This window comes from Neomonachus schauinslandi, chromosome 7 (genome assembly GCF_002201575.2).
Source record: "Neomonachus schauinslandi chromosome 7, ASM220157v2, whole genome shotgun sequence".
NCBI classification, from domain to species: domain Eukaryota; kingdom Metazoa; phylum Chordata; class Mammalia; order Carnivora; family Phocidae; genus Neomonachus; species Neomonachus schauinslandi.
In genome coordinates this window covers 9,378,834-9,405,024 of record NC_058409.1, presented here as the reverse complement: position 1 = coordinate 9,405,024, position 26,191 = coordinate 9,378,834, and the positions used below count along the sequence as shown (strand labels likewise).

At 40.8% G+C, this 26,191-nt stretch overlaps 2 protein-coding genes across 10 annotated transcripts in view; one reads left to right on the top strand and one right to left on the bottom strand.

Moving 5' to 3' along the window:
• The window catches only part of AP3S1 (adaptor related protein complex 3 subunit sigma 1), a 72,546-nt gene extending 64,273 nt beyond the window's left edge, over positions 1-8,273 (bottom strand). For all 8 annotated transcript variants that reach the window (XM_044917094.1, XM_021702149.2, XM_044917097.1 and 5 more), the window contains exon 1: positions 8,098-8,273. In XM_044917094.1, the coding sequence (XP_044773029.1) occupies positions 8,098-8,166 (69 nt within the window). In that variant the 5' untranslated portion in view covers positions 8,167-8,273. The remainder of the gene's footprint in view (positions 1-8,097) is intronic.
• Positions 8,274-8,424: 151 nt separating this feature from the next.
• Positions 8,425-21,905, top strand: ATG12 (autophagy related 12). Of its 2 annotated transcripts, XM_021702146.1 has the most exons (4): positions 8,425-8,821; positions 12,461-12,597; positions 19,548-19,610; positions 20,417-21,905. In XM_021702146.1, exons 1-4 carry the CDS (start codon positions 8,659-8,661, stop codon positions 20,474-20,476), a joined length of 423 nt encoding a protein of 140 aa, XP_021557821.1. In that variant the 5' UTR covers positions 8,425-8,658; the 3' UTR covers positions 20,477-21,905. The 2 variants fall into 2 exon arrangements, with proteins under 2 accessions (XP_021557821.1, XP_021557822.1); XM_021702147.1 differs by lacking the exon at positions 19,548-19,610 and having other exon boundaries at positions 8,654-8,821.
• Positions 21,906-26,191: the final 4,286 nt, after the last annotated feature.

Here is a 26,191-nt window from a genome sequence, read left to right as displayed (position 1 = left end):
TATTCCCATGTATACCTAACGACCCATGTTCGTAGCAGGATTATTCGTAACAGCCAAAAAGTTAAAGCCATCCAAGTAAACAATATGCAGTGCACACATACATATAAGGGACCATCCAGTCTTAAAAAGTAAGGAAATTCTGACACATGCTACAACATCGGTGTATCTTGAAGACGTTCTACTAAGTGAAATAAGCTAGTCACAAAAGGACAAATACCATCTAATTCCTCTTTTATGACATTCCTAGAGTAGTCAAATTGAGACAAAAAATAGAACAGTGGTTGCCAGCCAACCACCGGCTGGGAGAAGGGGAGAATGAGAGTCAGTGTTTAATGTGTACAAAGTTTCAATTCGTAAAGATGAAGATGTTCCAGATGTGGATAGTGGTGTCAGTGGTACAACCATGTGAATGTACATAATGCCACAGAACTGTATGCTTAAAATGGTAAATTTTATGTATATTTTTCCATCTTAAAAAACCTGGAACTGTCACACTAAGACATACTAATGACAGGAAATAGAATATGTGTGGTGGGATGAACTGGTACTCTTCCCCATTTAATTAGATAGCACACAGAAATCAAAACAATTCAATGGGTTTGACACCTTGAAAAAGAGCCCTTTCCTCCTGGGTAACAAAGAGAACAATGACTGACAGCCAGTGATTCCTGAATTACACCAGGCTTCAAACAAGGCAGGAAAGATGTAAATGCTTCGCAGCACAATAATAGAGGTGGTCTACTGGGCTTCATATAAACTGTGCTCACCTATAATTAAGGTTGTGAGATGTCTGAGAAAAATAATGGCTTTTCTTCGTGACTCCACAGGTGACTTAGGAAATGGAACCAGCTTGATCACAGGTCTCCTTAGTACCGAGGCTGCACAGAAGTGGGGTGGTCACTTTACCTTCATTTGCTGGGCTAGCGCTCCCACTCTGTGGAGCCTAACGATAACTGGGGTAGAGAAGAAAATGACTGAGCAGAAGAAAGCACCAGTGCCTACTCTGTAGAGGCCAGAAGCACCGTTCAATTGTGCAAACTACACATGGGATTCGAGGCGACATACCTCTTCTTACAGAGAGCATGTTGGGGATGATGTCATCAGACTGAGAGAGATGAGAAAGGGGCTGGCCCTGTCCTTCTCTCCAGCCTCATCTCTTACCACTCTGCCCTGTGATCACCCAGCTTATCTTCTTGCTATTCCTCAACACCTACTTTGGTCCCATTGGAGGGATCCTGCACCATTTTCTGCCTGAAATATTCTTTCCTCAGCAGTTCTCATACACTCCCTTACCTCATTCGGTTCTTTTCTTAAATGTCACGTCCTGAAAGAGGCTTTCCTTGATGCGCTTATCTAATAGTCTCTCTCCCCCATCACTGTTTCATTTTTCTTCAGGCTAGTCACAATTTATACACAGTTTGTTTATTGTCTATGTCCTATCACTAGAATGTAAAACTCGTAGTGCAGGGATGTTATCTGTCTTAGTCATCACAACATTACCTGTGCTTTAGAACAGGGCCACACAAACAACAAATATTTGTGGAAGAAATACGGGCTGGGCACGAGAGAAAGGAGAGTACAACGGACAGGTCAGGGAGTATCCAAAAAGACCCCCCCTCCTCTCAAAGCCCTGTCTCGAAGTGCCTCCGCTTGAAGTCTCAGAACGTCCCACCTATTAGCCAGAATGCTGACCTTCATTCCTCCTACCCTGCAATAGCCTTCTGAGGGTTGTGTGATCTTTCTGTAAAAAAAAATTTGTGTATCTATACGTCAGTTCAAAGGATTTGGTAAGGGGAAGGCTGATAAGGCAGAATGGGCAAGGAAAGAACAAGTATAATTTATCCCAATGTGAGAGTTTTATGTGACAAGAGGCTGGAAGAAGACTGGCTCGTCTAGGTGGACTACAACTCACAATCACCTTGGTTTAGCAGCAATGGTGAAGACATCCACAACTCACAAGGACAAAGACAACTCCGAGTGCTCCAGACAAGAAAGAATTCTTTGACTTCCCAAAGAAAATCAGCAAAGATTTCCCTTCGGGATGAGAAAACGGAAGGGCCCTCATACACTCAGGTCACATATATAAGTTCAATTTTGTAAAAAGAAAGACACACACAGAGAAAACAATGAATGCAAATTACTAAATGCTATTTACATTAATGTATTTTTAAACACTTTAACAACAGAATAGCCAGACATTACCATATTTGTTTTGTTTTGTTTTGTTTTTGTTTTTGTTTTTGAGATAGAGAGAGATCAGGAGCAGGGGAGCAGAGAGAGGGAGAAGCAGGCTTCCTGCTGAGCAAGGAGCCAGACATGGGGCTCGATCCCAGGACTCCGGGACCATGACCTGAGCCAAAGGCAGACGCCCAACCGACTGAGCCACCCAGGTGCCCCCATATTTGGTTATCTTAAAGCCACAAATGTTCTATAAATCCACCAACATTTTCAATGCATTCATTTTATGCTATTAATGTCTAAAACATGTATATTCTTCACTGGGGCATTATGGGAGGAAATACAATAAATGTTAATAGTTAACTATAAATGGTGAAATTAAGATGACCTTAGCAATCTTAATACTTAAATATTTTCCACATAATCACAAAAAAGGAAATGTATTTAAAAATTAAGTAATTTAAAGTCGACAACTTTACTAAAGAAACATAATACAGCCACCCTACACAAGGCCTTCTGCTTCTTTGAAAGGCAGAGGAATGACCTCTAATATTGTCTTATTTACAACCTTTCCATGAAAATCGAAAATCACTATAATTCCAAACATTTTATTTCCTTCTTTACAATTTTCAACAGGTTTAATATTAATTTTTTAAAAGCAAGACTTCAAGGATACTTCCTACAAAAATTATGATTATATTAGAATTAGAATTTTTCAATGACCCTTTGATATAAGGAATACCTTGAACTAAGATCTTTTGTGGTACATGTTCAGAACCACATATTATCAATATGTCTTTCCTGGTATTAACCACCTCAGAAGCAATGTAAAATTATGGGAGAAGAAATAATAGTATCTATTCAAAAGAAATAATGTGCACTACTCAAGAGGGAACAGTGACACCTCTTTGCCTACCCAACATCCACTCCTCTCTTACACCTTTCCAACAGAATACTAAATTCATTCACGTGTCCACCCTCAGCTCCAAGGGTGGGTCCTGATTAGTGTAAGCTGTTATTTTATTTATTTTTTTTTAAGATTTTATTTATTTATTTGAGAGAGAGAATGAGACAGAGAGCATGAGAGAGGGGAGGGTCAGAGGGAGAAGCAGACTCCCCGCTGAGCAGGGAGCCCAATGCGGGACTCGATCTCAGTACTCCAGGATCATGACCTGAGCCAAAGGCAGCCGCTTAACCGACTGAGCCACCCAGGCGCCCCAGTGTAAGCTGTTATTTAATCTTGGGTAGAACTAACCAGACTGAAGGGGAAGATATACTCTAGGATGGCAGGAACAGATCACACCCTGCTTATAGACTGAACTGGTTACCACTAATTTCAAGGAGGAAACCAGCCTCTGAATAACAACTTTGGGAAGAGCAAGGCAGAGAAAGAAACTGGATCTGTGATGAAGTCATTAATTTGCTGACTCAAATAACTTTGGAATCTACTATTCTGCACTTCCTATTATGTATCCTAATATGGTTCTTTTCAAGCAAATTTAAGTCAGACTACATAAAACCTTATTTATGCAGTCAAAAGCATCCTAATTAATATGGAAAGAAATCCATCATTTGGAATTCTCTTCTTAACAAAACAGCTCAAATAGTGTATGTTAACATGTGTTAACACCTTAATGCTTAGAACTGTTTATAATTATATTTTGATCATAAAAGGAAGTTTAACTATCCCATCTGCCACAGTCTCAAGAGTCACTAAGATACCAGTATACATGGATGCATCTTTCTTAAAAATTTAAAAAGGAAAAAAACCTTACATATATTTATAAATTCTGCTTTTTATGTCAACAAATTCAAAAAAGGAAAGAAAATCTGTGGTCCCTTCTAGGGCTTGCATTTAATTGACAATAATAATCAGATTTAGTTTATAAGAAAATTGAGGCAATTCATATATATAACAGTTTGTAACTCATGTATGAACAGTGCATTTTATACACACACAATCTTTCGTATCTGTGGAAACAACTACTATAATTCATATAAAAGAAAAACATGTTCACTTTATTTATAATGACATGTCATGGTTTATTAATAACAAAGGAATCAAAACCCAAGGGTTTTGTTTGATGGCTATGTAAAAATAAATATGGCTTAAAAAAAATAAAATAAAATAAAAATAAATAAATCTGGCTTATTAGCTATACATCTCATTAGTTCTTTATTGTAATACACAAATATTGCCAGCAAATATTAAAAGACTAAAGTTTATTGTTGCCAAGTTGCTGGGGCTAACCAACAATTAAAGAAACAATTAAACCAAGAAAAAACACCTGAACTTCTGCAGTCATAGCTCAAGGAAATAGAGGGCAAAAACAAGAGGTGACAACATTCTGAGTCCACCCTTGAATTCTTAATATCTGACTCTAGCAGAATGAACCAAAAACTTCAGTTTAGCAAAATAGATGTGTGACTTCATATATATCACACCTCACAGCAGCTGGAAGGCACAATCAAATCTAAAAAATCTAATAATCTATTACAGCAGGAAACAGAAATCTGCACTTATTAAAGGGTAAAGATGAACATATAAATTGTTGTATTAAGAGGAAGGACGGGGCGCCTGGCTGGCTCAGTTGGAAGACCACGTGATTCTTGATCTCGGGTTGTGAGCTGGAGCCCCATGTTGGGTGTAGAGATTACTAAAAAATAAATAATAAATAAACTCTTTTTTAAAAAGAAGGATAAATGAGGAATGGAAATCCAATGCAATAAGGGCAACTGGTTGGCAAATGGTTCAACAGTTTTCAAATTGCTTAGTGCTAAACCATTATTGTTGGAACCAAATCTCAGCATCTTATCAGGACCACACCCTTAGGGGCTGCTTAATAAATTACATTCAAAACTGTCAGTCTTGTTGAATACATACTTCTTAGAAACTTCTTCAACTTAAAACAGAAACAGCTGAAGTAACAGCTATTCCACCATTGCTTTTATCCTGAAGGCATGAATTCTTAACACCTCCAGTTCAATGAAGGACAAAATTTTAAAAGGTGGAAGGAGCCTTAGGAAGTCACTTTTAACCCAAACTCCATATTAGGCTAGGAGAATCTAATGAATACATTAAGCAAAGACTTTTGAGAGCTTTCTATCTTCAAAATTCAAATGTTGATTGCGAGGGGTGACACAAATATATCTAAAACCTGATACCTCCTCTCAAGGAATCTATAGGATGCCCCAAGGAATTATAGGATACGAAACTGAATACTGTACCATAATAAAGATAAAAATAAAATTCTAAGAACCAAGAGGAGTCATCCAGCAAGATAAAAAGCTTCAGGAAATGCTTAAGTGATCTTTGAGTTAAATGTGGAACAAGAGGTCAAATCTGGACATTTGGCAATGCAAGGGAAGGACATTCCAGGCAGTGAGAATAGAATAACTCTGAAGCCCTATACAAACAGACCTCATTTCCAAATACTCTTTCCTTACATAGTCTGCTTTGGCCATGCTGTTTCTTGGTGTTCTTCAAACAGGACAGGATCTGCAAATAGCCATTCCATCCTCAGGGCCTTTGCATCTGCTGCTCCCTCTGCCTGGAATGATCTACCCTCAGATCCCTGCAAGGCTAGCTTTCTTAACCTACTTCAAGTCTTTGCTCAAATGTCACCTTTTCAGTGAGGACTTACTTGACTATCCTATTTTAAATTGTCATCCTCACACTCCCTTGTCACCCTACCCCACTTTATTTTTTCCACAGCACTTACTACTTACGATCTGACATGGTATATATATATTTTACTTCTTATTAGCTTTGTCCATCCCCCTGCTGAAAGAGCAGAAGTTATGTTCGTTCATTTCTAGATTTTAAAACGCTGTCTGGACATGGTAAGCATGAAATGAATATATGCTGACAAACTGGCTGATGGCATAAAGGAATGGAAAAGATTTCTGCCCTGAAATGTTATGTTACGGTACTCTTGACCAACAAAAACAAATAGATAGTTGGCAAAACCCAATTTAGGAAAGACTAATGCACAGATACGGTTCCTGGCATTCCCACTTCTACATGTCCAGTGAGCACTAGATTCTTCTTTTTACACCTCTTAGCTCCCTGCCCCCAGTAACACTGTCACTAACGCAATGGCCAAAAATGACACGAGAATTGCCAGTGATGCCAGGCACCAGTGCCTTCCCACAGTAACCTTCACTGCTACCTCTCAGCAAAGGTAAAAGGTACTTCTACTCCCATTTTTGGACAAGAGAAAGATGTACTCCTGGATTTCCAAATTAAATACATCTTTCTGTAGATGCTTAAATTCTACACTACTTGAGTGGTCACACTGATATCATGAATTAGCCAGGAAACTTACTATTTTGAATACCGTTATTAAGTGTAGCTATGAAAAAATACATCTTTGATTTCTGTTTCAGTATTGCAAAATACCTTTTCTATACTGCCAACAGATGGCCTAGGGAATACGGTTTTAAGAAAAAGATTCCTCCAATAAAAACCAATACGGTATTTTAGGCAAATGGGTAACAATGTACAGCGAAGGGCATTTTTTTTTTCCCACTCAGAAGGATCAACTATGATTTTATTCTGGGTGAAAAAATGATATCGAGTTCGTAAACAAGAGCATTAGTATTTGAATTATACTATACTAAAACCAAACAGGAACAGAAGAAAATATTCTTTATCACCAGCAGAAGCAACACTACTTAAGGAAATGAGGAATAAGCTCAAGATTTCTCACTTCAGCTAACACCTCCACAGACTGCATTATCATTTTAAGCGAAGTGACATTTTCACATTTAATTTTTAACGGCAGGCATCATTTCCACGTGGGGTTCATCCACACAGAAGTGCTAGCCTTGGCACAATTTCAATATTTAACTGAAAGTTCATTTCTGACTATAAGCAAAATGCCCCGATACGACCCAATAGTTAATACCTCTACGTGAATCCTTAACACTGACAGCTCAATTTTACGTCTTATCTAGTGGTGAATTTTGCCTTCAGACAGGAACCTATGTCTGTAACCCTCCCTCAATCATTGAGAAATGACTTATCTTTACCCCCCCCTTAAAACCTCCTGCATTTTTTTTTTTTTTTGCAACACCATTTACACTCCACAGAGAGTTTTACGAATATGACCATTCTTCGTAAGTAGAACAGCTACAAACGAGACCCCATTCCCTAGGGAGAGAAATGCCAAACCAGCGGCTGCCATCCTAACTTTCAGGTAGGGACAGTCGCAGCTGTCACGGGTCAAACGTCGCCAGTTATTACTGCAGGACCTCCTTCACAGCCACTAGGGGAAAAGCCCCATAAAACAATGTTCGGTCCTCCCTGATCTTTTTCTCTAATAAGGAGACACCTGAAAGTCACGCTGGGCGGCCGACGGCTGCAAGGGCAGCACCCAGGAGAGACCGTGCAGAGCGAGCGCTTAGGCGAAAGCAGGAAGCCCAAGTTCCTGCGCGACGAGAGGACTACCGGGAAAAACAGCAGCCGATCTGTCCACAGAAGAGAAAGAAGTCGGCCGGGAGAGGCTGCGAGTCGGGGAGGTGGGGCGGTGAGCCCCGGCCGCTCGGCGCGCACCGAGCCGCGGGCGGCGGGCAGTCCGGAGCGCCGGTGGGCTCGCGGGCGCAGGTGGGCTGCGGCCGCCCGACCGCCGAGGGCCCCCGGCCCCGGGAAGTCCCCAGGGCCTCGCCCGCTCCGCGGGGAAGCCGCCCAGCCCACAGACGGGCGCAGGAGCCGCCGGGGCAGAGCCACGTCGGAGGACAGAAGCGCGGCGGGAGGTGGGCATCCCGCTTGCCCCCGGCGGGAGGCTGACAGCCCGGGAGCGCGAGGCGGCCGGGGGTGCGCCGAGGGCCGCGGCGCGCCTGAGGGGGTCGCCCTGAGGGCGCTGCCAGCCGCCACCGACTCCCCCTCGCGCGGATCGGCAGCGCCGGGATACTCACGTAGGGCTGGTAGAACTTGGAGAGCCTCGGCTTCCCGTGGTTGTTGAAGATGAGGATCGCCTTGATCATGGCTGAGCCGGGCCGACCGGGTGGGCGCTGGGGGCCAGGGCGGGGGCGGGCGCGCGAGCCTCGCCTCGGGATCTCGCCGGCGATCTTTCCCCACCCGCCCCCTCCCGCACGCGCGCGCGCGCGCTCCCGAGCCGCGGGGCGGGGCCGGGGCGGGGCCGGGCCCGGGCCGGCGCGAAGGGAAGCGGAAACATCTCCAGCCCCGAGCCCGCTAGTCAGAGAGGCGCATGCGCACTTGGCGGCGTGCGGGTACGTGGTTCGCAGACTTCTTCCGGAGGATTGTTGCTGTGCAAAAGCGTAGTTGCGGTATTAGCAGTCAGGGCTCTGCGACAGGTTCCACGTAGAGGACCAACCGACAACTCCCAACTTTCACCGTTGGGTTGGCTTCCCCCCACCACTACTCCGGCACCTCCTTAGCGACGCCACCGGCGTAAAGCCCGCCCACTGTTGAACCCGCCGAGCCACCACTTCCGCCCTCGCCTTCCACTGAGCAAGATGGCTGAGGAACCGGAGTCCGCGTTGCAGCTACCTCCCTCAACTGCTGCTGATGGCGAAGGACCTACAGAGGTCTCCCCAGAAACAGCCACTCCGGAGCCCCCTTCTTCCGCCGCGGTCTCCCCGGGGACAGAGGAACCTGCCGGCGACACCAAGAAAAAAAGTAATTTCGAGGGCAGTTTCTTTCTAGGCAGAGGCGGGAGGTTTAGATTGCGTCCGACTAGGTCCCTGGCGGCCAATAAAGGAGCAAAATTTAGAGGAGGGCTGGTCCCAGTCGCGGCTTTCGACCAGTGAGGAGAGAGGAAGTGTAATTTTCGGCTTTCGCGACCTTTGAGTTGAGAGCCTCGCAGGGGAGCCGTCTCTGGACGCACCTTCGCGGTCCTTGGCCGCCACAGTACTTGTTAGACTGCATTCCACACTTCCTCGGAGTTGGCCAGACTGCGGGCTCTTTGAAGGTGGGAGCTGAGTGGGATCTCGGGTGGCTCCAGGGACTTAATATGGGACGTAATTATTTGATTAATGACTTAAGGTGTTAGGGATGGTCGGTAGCAAGACTGGGTTAGAATCCACGCTTTCCGGCAAGTTCGCTATTTCTTACATGAACTGCGTGTGAATTCACTCCTTGTACCAAAAAAAAACCCCTGAAATTTTACCAAGTGTGAAGAGTGGTAAGAGAAAACCAAAGGCATAGGTATCGCCTTCTCCGCCCTACCCCAAACCACTTGGAACCTTTATAAGCGAGTCATTTCATTGCTTGAGAATTGGTTCGCCATTGTAAAATATGGAAAATCCTAAGGAAGTCACTTGTCCTTGGGCATTCTGTGTATCCTCACATCAGCGATTACGATTCGGATTGGTTGACCCTAGGCCTCGGTTTTTCTCAGTACAGAGTTTTAAAGTATGGGTATGGCACTCTCTCCCTTTGAAGTCAGACCACTTCTACCTTTGGGGGGAAACTTACTCTGCCATTTCCACGTGATGCTCTAGAAGAGTAACAGAAACTTGTGATTATTTCTGTAAAGAAGCACTAGAGTCTTTCTGAAGAATTCCATGATTTTTACAGATTCTTGCTCTCTTTTTTCCCTCATTTTACTATAAGCAGAAACAGACTTTTCCAGGGTTTTTTGTTGTTGAGGGTTTTTTTGTTCGTTTTTTGGCGGGGGGGGGGGGGGGGGGGTGTTGACTTTGACAGCCTTAGTCAAAAGCTTACTACTTGACCCTGAAGATAGCTGAGTAAAACAGAGGCAAAAAATTAATGGCCCATAACCCAGATACGGCCTCAGGTTGTATGGCATGTTTTCTTTGGTCTGCATAGTTTTCTTTTTCCTTAAACCACCAATGAAAAATAGTATTTTCATTTTCTGGCCCTTGGGCATTTGAGTTTGCCTCTGTGATGAAAACTTAGTTTCTAGCCATTGAATTTCTTCCCTGAAGTTACTGTCCTTTTTTGAGGACCTCTTCTGATGGAAGAAGCTTCAATATTTCATATGCTCCACCTTTAGTTTAAGCTACAGAAGAATAAAGATTCCTGAAGCTGACCAAGGTTGTTGGTTCTTAGGAACTAATTAGGATTACTTGGGAGAACTTTCGACCTTACCAATGCACTACTTCCAGAAGATTCTAATGTAATTGATGTGGATACCTGTATTCTTGTAAATGTTAATTCTGATGTATAGCTATAGTTGAGAACTCTAAGCAAATCACCCTTAGAATTTAAAAAAAAGTTACAGCTATAACTACAGTAAGTAACTTTCCTTCTCTAGCTTCTTGCCTTCCCGCTCTTCTCCCTCAGTGTATATATAACTCACAATATTTTCTGCCTCACTTGCTGAAATACCCAGGTCCCAAGGGATTAAGGGAGTATGGAAGCTGAGTCAACCAAAATCATCTCTGTTATTTCCCAGTTCATTCATATTTAAATAACTGAAGTTATAATTATTAAATGGAGAAAGGAAGATAAACTTTCAGGAAGATAAATTGTATGTGTCCTGTGTTCTAGGTACCTTCATTCCAGGGGCAAACTTAAATAAATTGATTGCATTGACCTGGTGGGAATCTCAATTTTTAATACCAAAGAACGAAACAAGGAAGATGTAGTAGCATGGAGCTAACTTTAGGGGGCAGCAGTACACTATTTTGCTTTCAGTGTTACTTTTGATTGTAGATGTCTGATTTTTTTTTTTTTTTTAAGATTTTATTTATTTGTCAGAGAGAGAGAGCACAAGCAGGGGGAGTGGCAGGCAGAGGGAGAAGCAGGCTTCCCGCTGAGCAGGGAGCCGGATGCGGGACTTGATCCCAGGACCCTGGAATCATGACCTGAGCCAAAGGCAGACGCTTAACCACCTGAGCCACCTAGGCATCCCTGTCTGGATTATTGAAACTTGATTTCTCTGTCTGATATCTTTTGGCTCCTAGTTGTATTTTCTTTTTAATACTTTTTATTACATAATATTAAGTTTATTGTAGAAAACTTGGTGGTTACAAAAAGCACAAATAAAATCAAGTGATCGTCTATAATGTCACTACTGAGAAGTAGCATTTTGGTTCATATTCCACATTTCTGTGAACATGTGTTTGTGGTGGTTTTAATGAAATTGATATCCTATTGTACATTGCTGTTTTGTATTTAGTACATTTTGATAACTTAGTCATACTGTTAAGTATGCTTTTATAGTATGTTTCTCTAGTGGCAGCTTAATAATCTTAGGATTCAGTAAGTATGAGTTATTAGCTGATACTATTCTAAGTACTTTACATGTATTAACTAATTTAATCCTCACAACAGCCTTGTGAGGTGATATCCTCATTTTACAAATGGAGAAACTGGCACGGGGTGATTAAAAGCTTGTCCCTATATATATCCCTAGCAAGTGATAGAAGCAGGATTTTGAACCCAGGGAATTTAGAATTTTGTGCTTTACTATATTATATAAATTCTATCATAGAGTGTAATATCCTTTATTTAACCAATCTTCTGAATATCCTTGCTGGGTATTTAGGTTTACCAAGGTTTTGGTTTTTTGTTCTTTGGTTTTTTTCTTGTAAAAATAAAATCTTCAACAAAGGTGAAATCCTTCTCTTCACATCTCATATTTTCTTAGACTAGATTCCTAGAAGTGTTATTGAGCCAAAGTATATCTTGAAGTATTTGGATATCTATTACCATAATGTTCTCCAGAAAGAGTATATATACAATTGTGCTTTCCCAACAGTAATATTTTTTTTTTAAGATTTTATTTATTTGAGAGAGAGGGATAACAAGAGAGAGCACAAGCAGTGGGGGAGGGGACAGGGAGAAGCAGGGTCCCGATTGAGCAGGGAGCCCGACATGGGGCTCGATCCCAGGACCCTGGGATCATGACCTGAGCTGAAGGCAGATGCTTAACTGACTGAGCCACCCAGGCGCCCCTCCTAACAGTAATATTGTCTATACCCTTGTAATTTTACTAGTTTGGCCATTGAAAAAGGACATAACATTATCTTATGTATTTTTCTTTCTTATTTTCTTTTGTACTATCTTTTCTTCTTCTATCTTTATTTCTTTGGAATTGCCTGTTATGTCCAAATGCATTTTAAAGGTCAGTTTCATGGGGAGACCTTTGTGGGACTGTAGAATCAAGGGAAAAAATCCACAAAAGCATGAGAAAGCATATTACCTAACATTTCTACATCTTGGACATGCTTCCAGTATCATAAATACATAAACTGTATATCGATTAAAGGTTTAAGTTTTCTGAAGTCTTTTATATCACATTTTCTTTGGATGGTTCATTGTAATTGCCAGTGTTTTTTTCTTTGACAGTTGATGTCCTGTTGAAGGCTGTGGGAGACACCCCTATAATGAAAACAAAGAAGTGGGCTGTAGAGCGAACCCGAACCATTCAAGGACTCATTGACTTCATCAAAAAATTCCTTAAGCTTGTGGCCTCTGAGCAGTTGGTATGAAAGCAACGGTGATCATTTCCCTACATAAATTCACAGTAGTTCCTAGGCAACTATGAATAATTGTTGTACACAGAAATGAATATGGAGCCACATATGTTCCTTTAGTAATGTCTTTATTTCTTTTGTTGATGGGATTTCTGTACTTTATTGAATTCTCTGTGGAACTCTGAAATGAAATTATTTTTAGATTTGCTTTTATGGTGCAAACCACTTTTTTACCTACTGTATTGGTTTGTTTGTTTTTTTCTCATTGACTGACCATGCAGAAAGATCTCTCATAAAACATTGGTACAGAGAAGTTCTGGGATTTTTTTTTTTTTTTAGATTTTATTTATTTATTCATGGAAGACAGGGAGAGAGAGAGAGACAGGCAGAGGCAGAGGGAGAAGCAGGCTCCCTGCTGAGCAGGGAGCCGGATGCGGGACTCGATCCCAGGACTCTGGGATCATGACCTGAGCCGAAAGCAGACGCTTAACCATCTGAGCCACCCAGGAGCCTGAGAAGTTCTGGGATTTTTAAAATTTGTTTTGCTATCAGTGTTCCTTTCCAGTATTCTTGAGGTAAGCAATACATCTTTTGCAACGTCATGGAAGAACTAAGAGAGATGCCTATTTCATAGTACAGTACATGGTAAGCACTTTGTGGTGGTGTTTGTAAGGATTAATGTTTTAAATGCCACTGGTTTTTATCTTGGTATTTTACTACAGAATTTTAAATGGCTACATGTATTTGTTTTTTTTTTTTTGTCACGTGTTATAAGTAATATATCAGACACCTTTATCTGCAGATCACAATCTTGGTCAGTACTAACATGGGTAGTATATGAGTAGTTAGGTAATGAAGAATCATTAAGTATTTTTAAAATACAAATTAAGATTTGTATGTATTAGTGTTGGGGAGGGATATAGTTGCTTATGAACTTAGAAGTAAGAATGCATAAAATGAGTGAATTAATTTATTAAAGTGGTATGTGTTGGAATTTGTTTCTTTCTGTCATTGAGGAGGAAGAAACTGATCTAAGTTTGGCTATAAGTGGCTCTCCTGAAAGGATTATAGGTACAAAATAAGTGCCTGGTAGGTCAATCACTAGAAGGTATTTGAGGCAGGAGTCGCATAGAGCCAAAGATTCCTCCAGAGGAAGTTGCCTTTGTGATCAACTAGAGTGAGAAAATCATATTTTATAAGTGTGCCATATAGAATTTAATTAAAGAAATGCCAGAGATGGATGCATATGGTAGCTAAAACCTCAGGAGCAGAGGACTTGACTAGCATCCAAGTCTAAATGGAAAAGTTAGGGGACTGAAGCCATAGACTTGAGAGAAATGAGTAGAGGCTATCTGTACTAAGGGTGCAGCCTGAAGAGTTGGTGAAATAGAAAACCAGAAGAGTACCACAGAATTAAGGCATTACTATAAGAAATTTATGAAAAGAAGATGAAACGATGGTATGTCCTATGTTAATGTTAAGAGCCTTGACTCTTTGTGTTGCCTATATTCCGTAGTCTGAAAGGACTTGATGGATAGCAATTTGTATTAGGTTGAACCATGTAAAATTGCCATCAGTCAACCATTATAACATAGAAAAATAGCAATTTCATGTGGTTCAACTTTATTTTTTTAATGGGATTTTTTTTTTTTTTAAGATTTTATTTATTTATTTGAGATAGAGAGTGAGAGAGCACGAGCAGCAGAGGGAGAGGGAGAAGCAGGCTACCCACTGAGCAAAGAGCCCGCTGCAGGGCTCGATTCCAGGATGCTGGGACCATGACCTGAGCTGAAGGCAGATGCTTAACCGACATGAGGAGTCACTCATGCGGTTCAACTTTAAACCTTTGTAGTGAATCTGATTAGTTCTTTCCGTTTAAGCAGTAAGAAACAAAAGTAGAATCATTTTGTCACTTTCCTAGACTGAACTAGAAATCAGATCTGACTTTCATCTAGCTGTACCCCACAGTATTTTAAGCAAAATGGATGTTAAGGAAAATATAATGCTAGGGATTCTGTGAAGATAGCAGTGGTGTCAGAGGCATGATTGGATCTTCAGATTCCCACAAAAATGTTTTTGACTAGACAGCAAAACCAAAAAACAGTTGATCAGTATTTATAACAAACCTAGATAAGGGAGTATCCTCATGAACCCTAAAATGCATGGTATCACCAAATGTACTGAAAAAAGCAACAGGATTGGCACCCGGCAGCACTGAGAGAAGGAGAACCTAATATAGCCAGCCGGTATTCACTGGGAAGTAGAGCAGGCCAATTTAAGTATGGTAGCTGAAAATGAAAGGTTTTGCTGCTCTCTGGGAGCAGGTGTTTACAATGCATCTGCTCCAAGGAGGACTGAAGGGGCTGGAGCAGTCTAGCCCCAGAGGGTTCTCCAAACAGACTCAGCAGGGCTCCTTGCAGGACAAGACCCCACACTGAGGAGGAACTTCTGGAAGTGAAACAAAATTGAACAGGGTTAGGAACAGGAGAGAAGAAGGAGAGAGAAAGACCAGATAAAGTGGAGGGGAACAGGGTGGAAAGCTAAAGTTGAAGAAAACTAATTACATATAAAAATAAGCAACGGAGGGGCTCCAGGGTAGCACAGCTGTTTAAGCGTCTGACTCTTGGTTTCTGCTTGGGTACCGATCTCAGGGTCGTGAGATTGAGTCCCATATCAGGCTCTGCCCTTGGCACAGAGTCTGCTTGAGATTCTTCCTCTCTCTTCCTCAGACCCTCCCACTCGTGCTCTCAGTCTCTCAAATAAATAAGTAAATCTTAAAAAAAAAAAAAAAAAATGGAGAAGTAGAGTGTTAAATCCCATACAGTGTTATAAGAAGAAACATAACATTTCTAAAGACAATGAAGGCATGCCAGAAAGATGTGCCTGTAGTACAAGTCAGTAATTGTAACTTAATATTTCAAAACGAGCTAAAAGACAGTAAGGAAATGATACAAGATGTAAAAGAACAACAGAAATCAGCATTAGAAAAACTCAATTGAAGTGACAGAGCTCAGGGAAGGAATTATAAATAAAAGTTATTTCAGAAATGGAGATTCGAGGGGCACCTGGGTGGCTCAGTCGGTTAGGCGGCTGCCTTCGGCTCAGGTCATGATCCCGGGGTCCTGGGATCGAGCCCCGCATCAGGCTCCCTGCTCAGTGGAGCCTGCTTCTCCCTCTGGCCCCCCACCCCCCCGCTCATGCTCTCTCTCTCTCTTTCTTTCTCTCACTCTCTCTCAAATAAATAAATATAATCTTGGGGCACCTGGGTGGCTCAGTCATTGAGCGTCTGCTTTCGGCTCAGGTCATGATCCCGGGGTCCTGGGATCGAGCCCCACGTCAGGCTCCCTGCTCAGTGGGGAGCCTGCTTCTCACTCTCCCTCTGCCTACTTGTGTTGTCTGTCAAATAAATAAATAAAATCTTAAAAAAAAAAAAAGAGAGAGATTCAAGTAGGAGAAGCATAAGAGCAAATAACCGAGAATGCCTTAGGAAAAATAGAAGGCAAAAAACCTAATTTTTTTTTTTTTTAGGAGAGAGGCAGAGGGAGAGGGAGAGAGAATTTTAAGCAGTCTCCATGCCCAGTGCGGAGCCCCACACAGGGCTCGATATCACAACACAGAGATGAAATCAAGAGTCAGACACTTAATTGACTGAGCCACACAGGAGCCCAGTAAAGGCCAATTTTTTTTAATCAAAAAGAAAGGTAAAAAAAGATTTCAGAAACGGAGGCAAATAATTGAGTATGAACAAAGGAAAGTGAACATACGGATAACAGGAGTTCCTGAAAAAGCAAAGGAACAAGACAAAAGTATAAATCAAGGGAAATTTCTTAATAAAATTTGAAACTGCATATTGAAAAGTTACTTGAGAATATCAACAAAGAATAACAAGCACCAAGAAATACTCTGGTAAGATTAACTAGGCTTGAAATAAAAAGAAAAAACTTCTTTGGACATATAGGGGAAAAAAAGAGGATATGACTTTGAAAGAAAATTAGATTATCATCAAATGTTGATAGCAAAGTTATAAGGAAAGAAATTGTGAGAGAAGAATTTTATATTCAACAAAGCTGACTTTTAAAGTATTTATTTGAGATAGAGAGAGGGCGTGTGCATGTGAGCCTGGGAAATGCACAGGGGGAGGGAGAAGGAGAGATCTCAAGCAGACTCCACACTGGAGCACAGAGCCCAACTCAGAGCTGATAGCAAGATCCTGAGATCATGACCTGAGCCAAAACCAAGAGTTGGATGCTTAGCTGACAGAGCCACGCAGGCACCCCAAAAACTGATTTTAATAGACATAAACTATTAGCAATGTGCAAGAACTTGGAATTGTTCCCATGAACCTTTCCTGAGGAAGCTACTACAGAAAGAGCTTCATAACGATGAAAGTAAAGACCAGCGGTTTAAAAACAAAATCATTTTTTAAAATAATTTTATCTCCCCGAGTTGTAGCGTTCAGCAAAAGATTGCATTGTGAACATTTTACTTTCATGGAATTTTAAATTAGGTGTATTGCTTTTTTTATTAGTTGCTTTCAATTGCTAACTCCTGTTAAACGAACCACGTTGAGTTCCTGTAGTTCTCTACATCTACTCTACACTGACACTCCTTACTTTTGCCCCATTTGCCTCCAGAGCCCTTATTACTCTCTTCACCTAGTTAAATCCTGTTTATTTCTCAGGTATCTCCTCCAGGAAACTTCTCTGACCTTTATGCTAGGCTGAACGAATGCCACATCTCTGTGTACTGTACACCTTGTTATGTGCACTTGTCCCATCTGTATTCTTCTCTGTTGGTGTGTCTGCCTCTCCATTAGATCAACAGCTCATTGAGGGAAGAGATCATAATAATTTTCATAGTTCCATACTTTGTGCAGTTTCTAGCACATAGGAGACACTCGTTGACTATTTGCTGAAGTAAACTGTCATTGAGAGTCTTCATCCTAATTTAAAATGTACCAGGAGTAAAATCTCTGTCCACTCAAAGTGCCAGGAACTAAACACAAATTATTATGTATTATAGGAAATTCACATTAAAATGCACACTAATTTCTATTCTGAGTTTTTATGTTAGAACATTACTCAGTCTTAACAGTGAATTGATAATTAAGCATGGACTATTTTGAAATAAAGTAATAACTAGTGTCCATTGAGTACATATACCAGGCACTGATACATGATGTGTCTTAATCTCATTTTATCTTTCCCAGCAGCCCCATGAAGCACAGGTACTGTTATTTTGTACACTTATAAATAAGGAAACAGTGAGAAAGGTTATTTGTATTTGGAGCCAAGATTCAAACCTAGATCTATCTCAGTAGAGCTTCTATTCTTAATTACCACACTGTATTGCCTCGGGGAGAAATGGAAGCAATATTTATTCTTGTAATAGCTGGTGACCTGTGTAGTATCTCTCAACTAACTATTGCAATACAGTTTTTTTTCTTTTAAGACTATGTTAAGCCCAGGAAATTTTAGTCTTAGAAATTGATTACAAAGGAAAATTGAATGTTACCTGCAAATAATGTTTTTTTGTTTTCTAAAAAGAAGATTATCAAAAGCCACTTTGACACTGTGGCCTTTTGTTTCAGGATCTTCAGAAATGATTTTTGGTTTTGTTTTTGGTTTTTTTAAAGATTTTATTTATTTATTTGAGAGAGTGCGCAAGCAGTTGGAGGGGCAGAGGGAAAGGGAGAAGCTAACTCCCTGCTGAGCAGGGAGCCCCATGTGGGACTTGATCCTAGGACCCTAAGATCATGACCTGAGCTAAACAAAGGCAGATGCTTAACCAACTGAGCCACCCAGGCACCCCCAGAAATGTGGGGGGTTTTTTGTTTGTGTTTTTTTTTTAAGATTCATTTGACAGAGAGACACAGCGAGAGAGGGAACCCAAGCAGGGGGAATGGGAGAGGGAGAAGCAGGCTTCCCACTGAGCAGAGAGCCCAATTGCGGGGCTCGATCCCAGGACTCTGGGACCATGACCTGAGCAGAAGGCAGATGCTTAACGACTGAGCCACCCAGGTGTCCCCAGAAATGTTTTAAGTACTAGAAATGTTTTAGTAAAAAAAGACTAAACTGAAACATTGAACAGTGAATCCTTTAAAGAATAAGGCTTTGTTACTTTTTTACTTCATTTATGTTACTTTGTTTTTTTTTTAACGTCACATGGCTGAAAGTGACTTAGTAGTGGTACTCTGCCTGAAGTTCAGTACCTTTGAGAGTTTTCAAAGGTGATAAAGGTAGGGGCGCCCGGGTGGCTCAGTCGTTGAGCGTCTGCCTTCAGTTCAGCTCATGATCCCAGGGTCCTGGGATCGAGCCCCGCATCGGGCTCCCTGCTCGGCGGGAAGCCTGCTTCTCCCTCTCCCACTCCCCCTGCTTCTGTTCCCTCTCTCACTGTGTCTCTGTCTGTCAAATAAATAAATAAAAGTCTCTCAAAAAACCCAAAGGTGATAAAGATTAAAAAAAAAAAAAATATATATATATATATATATATATATATATATATATATCCAACCATTTGTGTCATTCACCCCCCCTCCAAAAAAATGCACAAGTAGCTCAAATATTAAATTTCTTGATTTTGGACTATGTGTAGCATTTCATTTGGAGAAATTCTGTCATTATTATGAGTAAGTGGAAAAATTAATATTTCCAATAATTACTTTCTTGAATAAACCTCCAAATGCTATTTGTAAAGACAATATTTAAAAGTTTCTTAGTTATAAAAAGTTAGGAACCACTGTTCTAGGACCAGAAATTCTGTTACTTTTAGTCCTCCATAGGAAAGATATGATGGAGCTTTGAGAGATCTCATTAGTTGAGTAAGTTATTAGAATTAGAAGGAGTCTGGGGAAGCTTTTTTTCAGTTCTGAAGACAAATTGAAATAGCTGACAACCCAGAAGAGTGCAGATTAATCAGGATACCATTAAAAATGAATCATCTTTTTTTCTTTCTTGCAGTTTATTTATGTGAATCAGTCCTTTGCCCCCTCCCCAGACCAGGAAGTTGGAACCCTCTATGAGGTAATACATCAGTACTTTGCTTTCTAATGGAGTATGCACGTCTGTGTTATGTCATCATAAACTCAACATTTTAAGAGATGATATGCCATTCTTAGCTGTCATGAAAGAAGAGATTACTTTGTTATATCTAACACTTAGAACATAGTTGGATCTCAAATTACAGTGATGGAAGAATTAACAAATGAATAATACCAACAGAAGATGACTTTGAAGTACAGTAATCCAGATCTGCCTCCCAAGATGTTGAAAAGGAAGGGCTACATAACAAGAATGACTTTATTCAACATTCTTACCGTTTAGTGGCCATAATCCTTTGAGTGTACACACTAGCACCACTGCTAGAAAACAGTACATACCTTGTCATCAGAGATGTAGGAAGGGGACAAGCCCACCCGTTCCTAAAATGCCAGTTTTTTGTTGTTGTTTTAAAGATTTTATTTATTTGACAGAGACACAGCAAGAGATGAACACGAGCAGGGGGAGTGGGAGAGGGAGAAGCAGGCTTCCCGCAGAGCAGGGAGCCCAATGCGGGACTCGATCCCAGGACCCTGGGATCATGACCTGAGCCAAAGGCAGATGCTTAATGACTGAGCCACCCGGGGGCCCCAAAATGCTAGATTTTATTAAACATTTATGATTACTGATGTGTCCAAGTGTAACCTGGATCTGTTGAAAGAGTCTTGTAGATAACTTACATGGATGAGGATATTTATGATACACGTAACATTTTTTTCCTTAGTTTCACCTAGGAATAATAGAAATTATATGGAGTTTAATTTATTGCCTTTTTTTTTTCCTTTTTGTAGTGCTTTGGCAGTGATGGTAAACTGGTCCTACATTACTGCAAATCTCAGGCATGGGGATGAAGTACAGAGAAAAAGCTCTTGCTAACCAGATGAATCTTCACAAAGCAAACAGCTCTGGAAAAAGTTGATACTTGTGACAAGAGACTTGTGTATGTGATCTACACAGCATGTATCTACTATGAATCATGTTTATGCATAAAGAAATCCATAGAGTAGATGGACTCACAAAAATGTGATTTGTATTAATACATAAATCATCATAAAAGATTGGCTTTACAGTATACCCATTACTAGAACTATTGTTCCAGATCAGCCACCAAGGAGTTGAAAAAGGAGCCTAAGACTGTAGAAAACTCTTTGTTACCAGTTCTCGGTGACTGAAATTGTTTACTTGTAGACAGAACACTCTGCTGCTTTTTTCCCCCACTGTGAAAGTCAGTTTTCTAAAGGATTCTTTTTGTGCGTATTCAGGGAAGTTCAGTCTGTCTGAGGTACGGGGTGTACAGTTACATCTACATTGTGAGGGAACTTAGTCCCGTTGATCTGCTGGCTTTATGTCCTACACAGTCCAGTAGGGGGCAGCCTAGCTGGCAGAAGGAGTTAAGCAGTTTGGTTTTACAACTTTGCCAGATGATAATGGAGGAAAATAGAGATTCCTGCTCATTTCTGGCAAACATCTAGCCAAGAGAGCACGCATGTTGACACACTGGAAAGCTGCTTTAGAGAATGTGTGTCGTTTAGAATTATTTTATTGAGAAACAAGGAATTTTACAACTTCTGGACAATTGAGTCATAAACCCTTTGCAGTCCCATCATTTAAATTATTGTGAGCCCTAATGGTTGTAACTGTGGTGTTATTTTGTGTCTTACTTTTACAGTGTCAGAAGCACTCAGTAAACCCGGCGACCTCTTGAGTTTTTTATAATCTGTTTTCTAACTTGAAAACACTCGAATAATAGGATAGCCTTAGAGTCTATATGTATTTCATGCTGTGACTGAAAGTCCCATTTTCCCTGATACTATTAGGCTGGTAATTGCTTGAAGTGAGATTCTGTATTATATCATTCTGTATTATAATGGTAATGTAGCATTTCAGAAAGCATTCCAATAAATTGAATGGAATGTCCAAACAGGAACTAAGATGTATACAAGAATTCTTAGTGTTTATTTTCAAAGGTAATAGGAATGTATGATTTTGTCAAAAGACTTTGAACTACACTCTTGTCCCTTTAATCCCACAATGTACTTTATGATTAATGATCTGCCCTGTATTAGCCTTGGTGTATGCTAAGGAACAATTCAGTTTACAGTGATGAAATCACGGTACAGTTCTCATTTTTCTGCCCAAGAATGAATTTTTTTTATGAATTTTATTTTTTATTTTATTTTATTTTTTCATTTAAATTCAATTAGTTAACATACAGTGTATCCAGAATGAATTCTTAAGTTCCCTTATGCCGATGACCCTGTGTAATAAATCAGTATAGCTAGTAGTTAGCACTGGAATAATACAGGTCGAATTCTGCAAATTAATCTTGTAAAACTAGGTAAGAAATCTGTATATAGGTTGAGAGCTGTGAAGTATATTTTGAGTCAAATAAGTTGGATATAGAAAAGATCTGTTCTCCAGCTTTGTCCACTTACAGTTTATTGAAGGGTGTGAATATATTTATTTATTTATATGCATATATATATTTAACATGTAGCAAAAATGTGTTTAAATTATATTAAATTTGCCACTAAGGTTTCAGGGGATAGGATACTACCTCAGCAATCAGAACTGCTTGAGTTTGAATTTATTTATTAGAGCAAAAGAGAGCATGAGCAGAGGCAGAGGGAGAAGCAGACTCCCCACTGATCAAGGAGCCTGATGCTGGGCTCGATCCCAGGACCCTGGGATCCTGACCTGAGCCGAAGGGAGACTAACTGACTGAGCCAGGTGCCCCCACACCTTGCCTGTTTTCATCTCTAATAACCTTGAAGAATATATAGGACTTCGCTACATTTTTTTCAAATCTTATTTACACTATTATCTCTTAAATCCTTACCCAAAGGATTTAATCATTCCATGCTGACTTTGCAACATTTACTTTTAAGCCTGGATCTCACAAGTTATTGAGTGACTAGAAACTAAAATACAGTTCACAGGTATTTTTGCAGTTACCTGGTTTAAACTGTCTTAATTGCAATTGAACCCGGGGGTTGGGGGGCACTGAACCCTTCCAGTTATATTTTAAGTTTCCTCTGGTTTTGTTTTTTTAAAGATTTTATTTATTTATTTGAGAGAGAGAGCATGAGAGGGGGGAGGGCCAGAGGGAGAAGCAGACCCCCCGCTGAGCAGGAAGCCCGATGCCGGACTCGATCCTGGGACTCCAGGCTCATGACCTGAGCCAAAGGCAATTGCTTAACCAACTGAGCCACCCAGGTGCCCTAAGTTTCCAGTGTTTATGAGAAAATCGATGTCTGCAATGTCATGCTTTGTCCTACTGTGCAATGGTGACCCAGAGCCCACGGAACATCTATAATGAGAACTGTGCTTCCGCTTTTGACGGTATCTGTGCCAAGGATTTCATCAAGAGTTACCCATGTTTAGGGTCTAAGGTAAGCTGAGAATGTTTATCAGTGATCCAAATAAGTTTTGATACTTCGTGGCATCTATGATTTCCTAGATGTTTTAACCCTCAGGGGACCTTAAATACCTACTTAGTTTAGAGAACTGAAAGTGCAGACTATGCCTTAGATTATAGGGCCTTAGTCAACCTGATTCATCTGTGCAGAACCAAAGTGGGCTGGTCTTTGGTGTGCAAGGGGTATGAAAATGAAAATCACCCTCCCTACAGCTTCTGTTTCATTTCCCAAGCATTCTACTATTCTGGGTAATTACCACTTCTGGCACTGGGGGAGTCAGCTACAGACCACATAATGGATGGGAAAGTATTCAAAACAATTCAGCAGGTGTAGTCATTCTCTTTCTCTACAATATTAGCCAGCCCACGCTGGACTATCCACTGTTCTCTGAATGCGCCTCGTGCTTTGCGTCTTATTTCTGCTCGTGCAGTTCACTTGCGTAGAACTTCCCCCGCTTCAAATCTTACCTCTCTGCCTAATTCTGATTTTAACTTTTCCTTAAAGCCTGTCTAAATCATTCAGGATACTCTCTCCCTCATAAGAGCACTCACAGCGAACTTCCACTATTACAGCCCTACTGCATACTGTATTATAAATGTGCATATAACAACCTTTCGTGATTGTAATGTGCCTGAAAATAGGATGCTTTTTGGTTTTTTATTTGGTACCCACACATAATATTTAGTACATTTTCTTATATATAATCAGTAATTCATTATATATTGAATGAACTTTTTAAATGTGACTTGCAAGATATTTAATGTGGCAAAGCAACATTAAAGGAAGTAAATTTTTATATGGTGGAAGATAAAGGAAAATATTTACAACATATGTATGGTTTTAATACCCAGTGTGTATGAAGAACTCATTTCAGTTGGAGAAAGAAAAAAAAAACCTGAAAACTGAGCAAAAATATTAAAATGCAATTCATAAAAGAAAAAAGGTGGGTGGGGAGATGGGTGAAGTAGTGATGGTGATTTAAGGAAAGCACTTTAAGGATGAGCACCAGGGGATGTATGGAATTGTTGAATCACTGTTTTGTACACCTGAAACTAACATACCACTGTTAACTATACTGGAATTCAAATTTTTAAAAAATTTATAATAACATGCCTAATAAAGCACAAAAAGTGCAGAACCCCATTACTTACCCAAATAAATATGAGATGCTATTTGTCACCTACCACAGTAGCAGTCGTGGAAAGCACGGTGACTGTCAATATTGGCAAATTTGTGGGGAAATAAGTACTGTCATATTCTTGGTGCATGAAATATGAATGAACACTACATCTTCAAGGGGCAGTTAGGCCAAACCTATCGAAAGCCTTGAAACAACTCTTACTTGTACCTTCTTGACTCACATACTAAGTGCCTATTAGGCCCTCAGCTTTGGTATAAGACAAGATCCCTATTCTCGGCACTTTTGCTCTAATTAGGCAGGTTTTTAGATTTAAACTGAACTTGAATGTTTTTAACTTGAGTTTTTAGAAATAATGGAAAGTAAAAAGATTTGGTACCAGATACTAGATGTACCTCTGTTTTCTTACCTAAAGTTAATGAAAAAACATGTATGTTTGAGCAAGTTAGGGGAGTCCTTACAGATCCGCAGTTCCTTCTCTGTCCTCAATAGCGGATACACACGAAGCGTGTGGCCATCGCCATAAAGAAGGCCCCATCGTTCTGAAATGGCTCTATTCCTTACACAACTGTCTTCCTGTCTTCCTCCCGCCTCTGCCAACTATTTACTGTTTGTTCTACTACCTAGATCTTTAAAGCTTATCTTTTGCCTCATCCCCACCCCCAGTCACGCTAAATCTCCTCTCAGTCAATGGCAAATCTGTTCCTTCCAGTCGTTGGGACTTTTTTTTTTTTAAGATTTTATTTGAGACAGTGAGCGAGCAAGAGAGAGAACATGAGGGGTTGGGGGGGCAAAGGGAGAGAGAGAAACAGACTCCCCGATGAGCAGGGAGCGGGGCTGGAGGCTCCATCCTGGGACTCCAGGATCACGACCTGAGCCCCCCACCCCACCCCCCAGGCGCCCCATCGTGACTCATTCTGGATCCCTCTCTAACAGCGCACTTCAAATCTCTGCAAATCCTGACACCTTTACCTTCAAAACCTGTTAGAAAAGCAACCATTTCTCCTCTCTTCTGCCCCTACTCTGGCCAAAGCCACTGTTATCTCACTCAGATTGTTGTTTAATAGCCATCTAATTGGCTTCCCTTGATCTGCTTGCTCTCTGGCCAAAATCCCTCAATGGCTTCCATTGTTCTGTGAGGGCGTATTTGATTTGTAGTCCCTACTTCCACACCCCGCTGCCCACATCCACGTTCAACAAGCACTTAGTATTTCCTCCCGGGGCTTTTGCATTTAACTGTTTACTTGTAAACTCCCCCCCCTCCCCCTCCAGCTACAAGTCTCACTAACTTCCTTCAGTCCCTGCTGAAATATTTCATCAGAAAAGTGTTCCCCTGAACTCCCCTAAAATGACAATTCCTCACCACCCTCTCTATCCAGCTTCTCCTGCTGTATTTGTCTCCATTATATATTTGTGTACATTACGTGCCCATTTCTCCCTGGATACTATAATATTTGTTGGGTGTCTACCTTCCTCACCCCCACCCCCACACCTCCTAAGAGCATAAGTCCTGTAAGGGCAGAGACTTCATTTTGTGAAGAATTCTTGGCATATAGCACATGCTTTTTTAAAAAATGTGTTGAATAAATGGGTAGACCATTACTTCCAGACCTTTAGTAACTCTTGTTCCCTGCTGTGGATATCTACCCTATGTCAGTGTTTGAAAATGTGATAATCATTGCCCTGGGCAATGCCAAGTACTGTGGAAATACTACTTCCCTTCTTCCTCTTCCTCCTCCTCCTCCCTTTTCAGCAGTGTAACTGTTCTGGGAAGAATTCAGGTGTCGTTTGCACAGAAACCAAAAGCAATTGAGAGAAGTCTGCTGGATTTGAACTCACTACCCCAGGATCCCTAAAGAAAACCTAGCTAGCAGTCAAATTAGCCAATTACCTCTGTTTTCCCTAACTTTGTCATTCATGCATACACAAGGCACAGTGTGCTGGGCACTGAGGGGGATATAAAAGTAAAATGTAAGCGGAGCCTGTCCTAAATGTTGTGCGTGTCATGT

Bases quoted from the DNA above. Each gene is read 5' to 3' on its own strand.
- ATG12 (XM_021702146.1), top strand. From the start codon at position 8,659: ATGGCTGAGGAACCGGAGTCCGCGTTGCAGCTACCTCCCTCAACTGCT. The intron at 8,822-12,460 runs GTAATTTCGAGG...TTTCTTTGACAG, and splicing joins CGGCGACACCAAGAAAAAAA to TTGATGTCCTGTTGAAGGCT. The intron at 12,598-19,547 runs GTATGAAAGCAA...TCTTTCTTGCAG, and splicing joins TTGTGGCCTCTGAGCAGTTG to TTTATTTATGTGAATCAGTC.